The 8,762-nt window shown below is 45.4% G+C and overlaps 1 protein-coding gene across 1 annotated transcript; it reads left to right on the forward strand.

The window, feature by feature from the left end:
- Nucleotides 1-244: 244 nt before the first annotated feature.
- LOC308689303 (piggyBac transposable element-derived protein 4-like) lies at nt 245-7,414 on the forward strand (the record flags this gene model as incomplete). The annotated part of the gene is made up of 6 exons (XM_081362956.1): nt 245-1,749; nt 1,868-2,243; nt 4,457-4,520; nt 5,239-5,244; nt 5,337-5,480; nt 7,353-7,414. The coding sequence occupies exons 1-6, from the start codon at nt 665-667 to the stop codon at nt 7,412-7,414; spliced, it is 1,737 nt and encodes a 578-aa protein (XP_081219082.1). The 5' UTR covers nt 245-664.
- Between the last annotated feature and the right edge of the window lie 1,348 nt (nt 7,415-8,762).

Here is an 8,762-nt window from a genome sequence, read left to right on the forward strand (position 1 = left end):
GAGGGAGAGGACACAGCAGAGGAAGAGGACAGAGCAGAGGAAGAGTGATGGAGAGAGGACAAGCCAGAGGAAGAGGGAGAGAGAGAGGACAGAGCAGAGGAAGAGTAATGGCGAGAGGACAAGCCAGAGGAAGAGGGGGAGAGAGAGGAAAGAGCAGAGGAAGAGCACAGAGCAGAGGAAGAGTGATGGAGAGAGGACAAGCCAGAGGAAGAGGGAGAGAGAGAGGACAGAGGAAGAGGACAGAGCAGAGGAAGAGTGATGGAGAGAGGACAAACCAGAGGGAGAGAGAGAGGACAGAGCAGAGGAACAGTGATGGAGAGAGGACAAACCAGAGGAAGAGGGAGAGAGAGAGGACAGAGCAGAGGAAGAGGACAGAGCAGAGGAAGAGTGATGGAGAGAGGACAAACCAGAGGGAGAGAGAGAGGACAGAGCAGAGGAACAGTGATGGAGAGAGGACAAACCAGAGGAAGAGGGAGAGAGAGAGGACAGAGCAGAGGAAGAGGACAGAGCAGAGGAAGAGTGATGGAGAGAGGACAAACCAGAGAGAGAGAGAGAGGACAGAGCAGAGGAACAGTGATGGAGAGAGGACAAACCAGAGGAAGAGGGAGACCAACAGAACCTGTTGTTTCCCCTGGCAACACTGAGGCAAGATGGCACACCTCAGATGAACCAGACATGCCACCTTCTCAGACAACATTCAGACCAGCATGGACTCCTGGCTCTCAGCTTGTCTCCACAGAGTCCTACAGTGCTCTGGAGCTGTTTCAGTTGTTTTTTTTCATCCACAGTTTGTCAAACAATTATTCAGAACTCAAATGCACATGCAGCTGAGCATCAGGACACCACACGAAGACCATGGCAAGACATGTCCCTGAAGGACCTGTACTCCTATCTGTCAGTTCTGGTTTACATGGGTCTGGTAAAGTTACCAGTACTGACAGATTATTGGAATCGATCCAGAATTTACAGTCTTGGCTTTCCTGCCACCGTTATATTGTGCCGGAAGTTTCAAGCCATATCCTCAGCACTTCATCTGAGTGATCCGAAGAAGGATGCTGAAAATATGAAAAAAAAAGGCACACCTGCTTATGACCGGCTAGGGAAACTGAAGCCAGTCTATCAGGAGCTGCGTGATGCATGCAAAACTTATTTTCATCCCTACCAAAACATTGCCATAGACGAGAGGATGGTGGCATCCAAGGCCAGGATTTCCCTGAAGCAGTACCATAAAGAGAAACCTACCAAATGGGGCTACAAGCTATTTGTTTTAGCGGACTCAGACAACTTTTATACTTTTAATTTTATCATTTATGAAGGAAAATCTCCTTTACCACCAAGCAGAGAAAGCAAGGGGCTGCGCTATGAATCGGTGATGGCGCTGGTGGATGAGAAAAACCTTGGAACAGGCTACAAACTGTACGTGGACAATTTCTACACCAGCCCATCACTGTTCAAAGACCTCTTACAGAAGGGCATCTGGGCCTGTGGGACTGTCCGGAGCAACCGTGTGGGTGTCCCAAAAACCGCTGCCAACAAGCTGCCCAGAAATGCTCCTCGTGGGAGTATTCGTTGGATCCGGGACAACGAGCTGCTCTACGTCGAATGGAAGGACACCAGGGAAGTCCTCATGGGCTCCTCTTTCCATTCGGCAAATGAAAATCTCACTGTCCAGAGAAGGGCGAGGACAAGAGACGGGCAATGGGCAGAACTGACAGTTCCGATTCCAGCTACAGTTTCTGACTACAATAAGTAAGTTGAATTTATTTAGTCATGCTGTGTAAAAAATTGTTTACTCAAATGTATCATTCTATTTACTTGGGTAAGTTTGCCCTTATTTTTGAAATATGTCCTATTATTTTCCACAAAGGAACATGGGAGGAGTGGATCTGTCCGATGCCCTCATCGGCTATTATACGGTTCTCCGGAAGACCAGGAAATGGTACCACTCCTTGTTCTACCATTTTGTAGACATAGCGATAGTCAACGCATTCATTCTCCACCAGCAGATGGCTGCGTCACAGAACCAGAAAGCAAAAAGTCAAAAAGAATTTCGGGAAGCTTTGGTTCTGGAACTTGCCGACTGGATACCCCGAAATGAGCCAGGTCCTTCTGCTCCTCCTGCCCCAGCTCCTCAAATCACAGGAAGGCACCCAGGCCATGCATGCCACAGACCACATTACATCGCTTCTCAATTCATCCCAGAGTGCAGAAAAAGATGCAGTGTGTGCCAACAAAAAAACGCTGTGATCTGCCATGCATGTAATTTGTATTTTTGTTTCAAGGCAGCACAAGACTGTTTCAATCACTGGCATGATGCCCAAAACTTGTAGGTTAACACTTATAAAGGTGTAAATAGTTGTTAACAAGAGGGGGGAAAAGTTGTAAATAGGTGAAAATTGTAAATAGTTTAGATTGTAAAAAGTTTTGTCAAATGTTTGTGGTTTAGTTTTCATAGTTTTCTTTTTTTGATTCATTCTTGTTTGCTTGTTCCAAATTAATTGTTTATAGAAATGTAGCTTTTATTTGTATAAAAACAATCAAACAAATAGTAAAAAACATAAAAAAAACATCAATATGTATTGTGGTGTCATTTGCCAGATCAAGTAACTAGGACCTTTAGGAATCACCAATATGGTGTGCCCCTAGTGGATTTTTTGAGGTTATACAGCTAAAAGTCTTACAGAAAGCTCATTTTTTGAGTTTTTGACCTAAAATTTTTAACACAACTTGGTTAGAATTTTGGCTTTGACTTTCTGTCTTTTTTAGGCTGAAACCTATATTAATTTATATATTTTTTAATAAAATAAATAATATATATTTAATTATATTTTTATAACAATAAACTTAAATTTCAATAACTTTTATATAATTTAATTCTATATTTTTTTTCCACTTCAGCAATAATCTGCCAAGTGTCTTCTTTTAAAAGAGACCAACCATAAGTCTTTAGTCCAAAGGGTTCATGAATTACAACCATTTAAGTTTGGGTAGTCAGTGTTTCCCACAGATTATAAATCAATTTGTGGCAGGCGGGGTGTTAATAATCTCCGTTAATAATCTGTTACATAGAACTTTATTATATTAAATATTAATCAAAAATGATTCACACCTTCACAAAATCCAAAAAATCAGTGTAAGAGTAAAAAATGACAACATTATTTATAGTAAGTCTATTTGATTCACAGCTTATTTAGAGTTTTGACCTCGACAACCCAACTGCTTTCACCGCAAACAGTCTAAACTAAAAGATTGTTTTGGTTGAATCGGTTCAAAGAAGTCATTAGCCTAGTTCGCGAATCGCACGTGTCATTAGCGGACTTAGCGGGTAAGTTACGCATTGTGTGATTATCCCGGCAGTTAGGACATCGCACAAGATTTGTCAACACAGAAAACATTTCATCATTGGATAGGTTTTGTTTTGTTTATTGAAAGTGTTTTTCATGTCAGCTGAATGGACGGAACGCTTTTCAGAGAAGATAAGGCAATGGAATTTTTTTTTTTTTTTAGCACAACACCCAGCAGTAATTCAGGAAAAAAAATACCCGAATGCTTCATGTGAAACTTCGGTCTTCCGATCTTTTACCATCGTGTCAATTCTCAATTGATTTTGATTAATATGCGCGAGGGAGCGAGAGAGAGCAAGACAGTTTGAAGACGGTGAGGGTGCGTGCGCGCGACCGGGCCTCTCTCTCTGCTCATTCTTTCAGTAATATGTGCCCTATCTATCAAGCGCAGCAGTCATTTACATCACTCACCAGTCAAATAAGGTCTTGGCGAGACAAAAAATTGCTTGTGAGAGAGACGCGCGAGTGACAGAGAGAAGGAGGGAAAGGAAATGCAGTTGAATGAATACGCTGCGTGTTTTAAATAGCGTATATTTTGTATTTTTTATTTTTTTATAATGAAACGCAATATGTGGCGGCCGGTGTTGATTCTGTGGCGCACCGCCACGAATTAGTCTATGTGTGGGAAACACTGGTAGTGCATTTTCACATCAATGCTCAAAAAGGGGGGTGACAGTTAAAGGGTTAAACATGCGTTTGAATGTCTGAGCTCTCGCATAGGTTGTTCTCGGTGGGCCTTTGTGAGATGAAGAGAACAGATCAGAATCCTTAATACAATCACAGACTTTTCACATCACATCATCAGTTATCTTTAACTCATCTTTCAAGAGTGAGTGTAATTTGCTCAAAGTGTAATCAAGGCCTAATTCATGTACATTTTGCATCTCTTCAACAATTATCTATATTGTTGAAGCTGGAAGTAGGAGCTGTCCTTGCAATTTTAGATAGAACAAACAAACTGTCAGGTTTGCACAAACGAAGCAGACAAGATGGTAAGTTTGATATTTTAATAGCAGAATGGATCGGACACAGCGTGAAAGGTGAGTAAACAGGAAGTAGATAATTGTATGAGGCTTAACTGAATGATAACCAAGTCTCTCTCTCTCTTGCAGATGCAGATGATGAAGATACTCTGTAGACGGACTGAAGACAGGCTGAGGAAGATCGGGATCGATGGTAAGTATGCAGGTAGGTGATGTAGAGAGTCTGCAAGTGCCAAAACAATGTCCATACCTACAGATTTGAACAATGAGCACTTAATGCATTCCTAATATTTACACCACTGTCACCACCAATGACACGGTCTGCAGGGTCTGGTCTTGCATCATAATTTTCATCTTCATTGCCAATGTATTCTTCATTGTGACTCTCACAAAAATTGTGAAGGACACAGCAGGCGGAGATGAAGTCGCTGATTAAGGTGACATGACAATCACATCGGTTTAGTAGGCACCTCCATCTTCCTTTCAAGTGTCCAAAAGCCCTCTCCACAGTCATTCTGGTTTGACTCAAGCTGGTTATGGCTTCATTAGCCATGGTAGCAGTGGATACGCGGCATCTCGTAGTATCACAAGAGGTACCTCCACACCCTGAATGGTTTCTTGCCATCCTGACAATAGCGTTCCATTCTGCCCTTGTTCATAAAGAGACGAGTTTGAGAACACGCGGGTGTCATGAACCCTCCCAGGCCAGCCGATGTTGACATCCCAAAACTTCATATTGTGGTCCACAACACTTTGCAGGATTACTGAATAGAAACCTTTGCGATTGTAGTAGTCAGCTGGGTTGTGAGGTGGTGCCATGATGCAAATATGAGTGCCATCCACAGCTCCTGGACACTGTGGGAACCCCCACCTGTCACTGAATCCTCTGACTATTTCTCTGACTTCTGCAGCTGATGGTATGTGTAGGTATTGTGGCTTTATGATGTCGTTGATGGCAGTGACAACTTGTTGTGTGGTGTGGGAATGTCAAGTGCTTGTGTCTTCAAAGAGGTGAGAGATAGATCGGAGCTCAAGATTGGTGGCCAGCCTCCACAAGCATATCACCACGCGCAACTTCACCGGCACTGCCTGGTGGTATCTTGTATCCTGTCGAGTCAGCCTTTGACGAAGACTCTCACAGAGATGATTGAAGGTGGTTCTTCTCATTCGGAAGTTGAGCAGCCAATCTCTGTCCAGTTGTCACATATATGCTGCCACCAAGCAATACATCCTGGCTGGACCCAGATGTTCCTGTAAAAAAAAAAAAACTAAGTACAAATGTCATAATATTCACCAATTTTTAGGCCCTATTAACTCATGCTAAATATAACACATGCAAGAAGGTTGTGTAAAATAAGCAGGTAAATGTCTTATTTATTTAATTTGCAATTAACTGTTAGGCTATATGTTGACATTCTGCAGACCAAGAACTGTCAGTAGGCTGTCATGAATATTTAATTATAAATCTTAAATGTTGTTGTTCTATTTCTATGCATGAAATAAGGACACAAGTATAAATCACCCGTGACAACTCGTCTTTTGAAACAGACGGCCAGTATGGAAACATATTGCCACTCACCTTGGTCTCTCCCCAAATGAAGGTGCCAGAGCTCGCATGATTGCTTGCAGTCTTCTCCTCCTTTACTGCCGGCGACGATAAAATGTTCGCACGACGAGGACATTCATTTAGCGAATTTGAACTAGCCTTGTGTACAGTTGGTGCTGCAGGTAATAATGCCATAAAAATAACAATATAGTTGCAACAATATGCGTCTGTTCATTCATGTTGTCAAAGTTACCCGCCGAATTGACAACACGCTGATGTCAGACGCACGTCCATTTACAAACCAATCAATGTCAAGATGCAGCCCATATAGATGATGACGACAGCACGCAAGTATGTCACGTAAAGTTCTTTTGTGCGCTCGCATAATTGCAGTGTGAATCCAAACCAAAACTTTCTGAATGTATAAAATGTATCAAAACATGAACTTTGGTTCGGACCTTGGTGCGGACTTTCAGGTGTGAAAGCACCATTGGGGTTCATTTACACACCATGGCATCAAACTGTATATAATTCTCAATGGTCATCTGTCAAAATCCTTTCATTAGGATCATTAGGAGTATTGGGATAAACAATGTTTCACTTTTAACTTTCTCTTAAGTAAAGTGACTGATTAATTGTTACCCGTTTCCATGCCTGATTCTGGCACAGCTGCTGCTGGCTTCTCCTCAGTCTGCAGCTCATCATTGCTACCCTCTACAAAACCATTTAATCAAATCAAAGTGTATATTTGCTACAAACTAATATCACAAAACAAGACACACATACTGTACATTTTATGTTAATGCTTATTGGTTAACCTTAGAGAAAACAACACCTGATAAACAAGGAAAGTATTCAGTGCAGTGGGATAAAACTAGTGTTCCTGGCTACCCTTACGAAAATAAATATACTTCAAGTTCATTTTATGAAGTATACTTTGTAATGTTAAAATCTTTTTTTATTTTGATTTTACAGGTCCATACATTACAGTCAATGATAATACTTATCATACTTCTCATTAAGCCATCTGCAAATGTACATTGATAGCCCACAAAAAAGTAGTATCACAGGCTCGGTAAGCAGTACAAAAGTGAGCAGGAACCCAATAGGCCTTCATTTTGCATTACATACGCATAACCATTTTTAGATATAGTAAAATCAGAATGAGAACTAAAACAAACATGGTGGGGTAAACCTCAATGACTCATAAAGCCCTCTACAGAGGGGGAATAAAAGAAAACAAAAACAACAAAAAAAAGACACAAATCCACTTTAAACAACTGACGGGCGTATTGGAGTGACATACATAGAATAGAATATAGAATAGAATAGTGGTAGGTTAGAATCGTGGTAGGTTAGTGGTTGATCCCTTCAAAATTCAGTCATTTTTCAGCCATGTATGTAAAAAGAAATCTGCAGGCCCGGATGGCATCTCTGCTTTTCTCCTTAAAACCTTTGCTGCAAAGCTATCCCTGTCAGGCTTCTGGAAGGATGAAGTAGGAGACGAACACGAAGATGATGAATTCCAAGAGGGACCGTGAAGAGGGTTCGGTGCTGGGCAGCGATAAGGGCTCGGTGCTGGGCAGATCCAGCGGTGAGGGCTCGGTGCTGGGCAGATCCAGCGGTGAGGGCTCTGTGCTGGGCAGATCCAGCGGTGAGGGCTCTGTGCTGGGCAGATCCAGCGGTGAGGGCTCTGTGCTGGGCAGATCCAGCGGTGAGGGCTCTGTGCTGGGCAGATCCAGCGGTGAGGGCTCTGTGCTGGGCAGATCCAGCGGTGAGGGCTCTGTGCTGGGCAGATCCAGCGGTGAGGGCTCTGTGCTGGGCAGATCCAGCGGTGAGGGCTCTGTGCTGGGCAGATCCAGCGGTGAGGGCTCTGTGCTGGGCAGATCCAGCGGTGAGGGCTCTGTGCTGGGCAGATCCAGCGGTGAGGGCTCTGTGCTGGGCAGATCCAGCGGTGAGGGCTCTGTGCTGGGCAGATCCAGCGGTGAGGGCTCTGTGCTGGGCAGATCCAGCGGTGAGGGCTCTGTGCTGGGCAGATCCAGCGGTGAGGGCTCTGTGCTGGGCAGATCCAGCGGTGAGGGCTCTGTGCTGGGCAGATCCAGCGGTGAGGGCTCTCTGAGGGCTCTGTGCTGGGCAGATCCAGCGGTGAGGGCTCTGTGCTGGGCAGATCCAGCGATGAGGGCTCTGTGCTGGGCAGATCCAGCGATGAGGGCTTTGTGCTGGGCAGATCCAGCGACGAAGAGGGCTCTGAGCTGGGCAGGACCAGCGGCGAAGAGGGCTCTGAGCTGGACAGGACCAGCGGCGAAGAAGGCTCTGAGCTGGGCGGGACCAGCGGCGAAGAAGGCTCTGAGCTGGGTGGAACCAGCGGCGAAGAAGGCTCTGAGCTGGGCGGAACCAGCGGCGAAGAGGGCTCTGAGCTGGGCAGGACCAGCGGCGAAGAGGGCTCTGAGCTGGGCGGAACCAGCGGCGAAGAGGGCTCTGTGCTGGGCAGGACCAGCGGCGAAGAGGGCTCTGTGCTGGACGGGACCAGCGGCGAAGAGGGCTCTGTGCTGGACGGGACCAGCGGCGAAGAGGACTCTGAGCTGGACGGGACCAGCGGTGAAGAGGGCTCTGTGCTGGACGGGACCAGCGGCGAAGAGGGCTCTGGCGGGCCGATGAGAGGAGGAAGATCGCTGTCAGTCACAGGCGCGGCGGGCACGACGCTTACTGCCTTGGTCTCGGCAGATCTGGTGTGAAGTGCAGGCTCGGCTGGACTGGCGTGAAGTGCGGGCTCGGCTGGACTGGCGTGAAGTGCAGACGGTGACATGGCGTGCCACGGGAGGAAGCTCTCCAGACAACAGGAGAGTGCCTCTCTCCAGTCCTGACCGGAGAGATCTGGAAGCTCCCTCG

This window comes from Scardinius erythrophthalmus (genome assembly GCF_964197995.2).
Source record: "Scardinius erythrophthalmus genome assembly, chromosome: 4".
NCBI lineage: Eukaryota > Metazoa > Chordata > Actinopteri > Cypriniformes > Leuciscidae > Scardinius > Scardinius erythrophthalmus.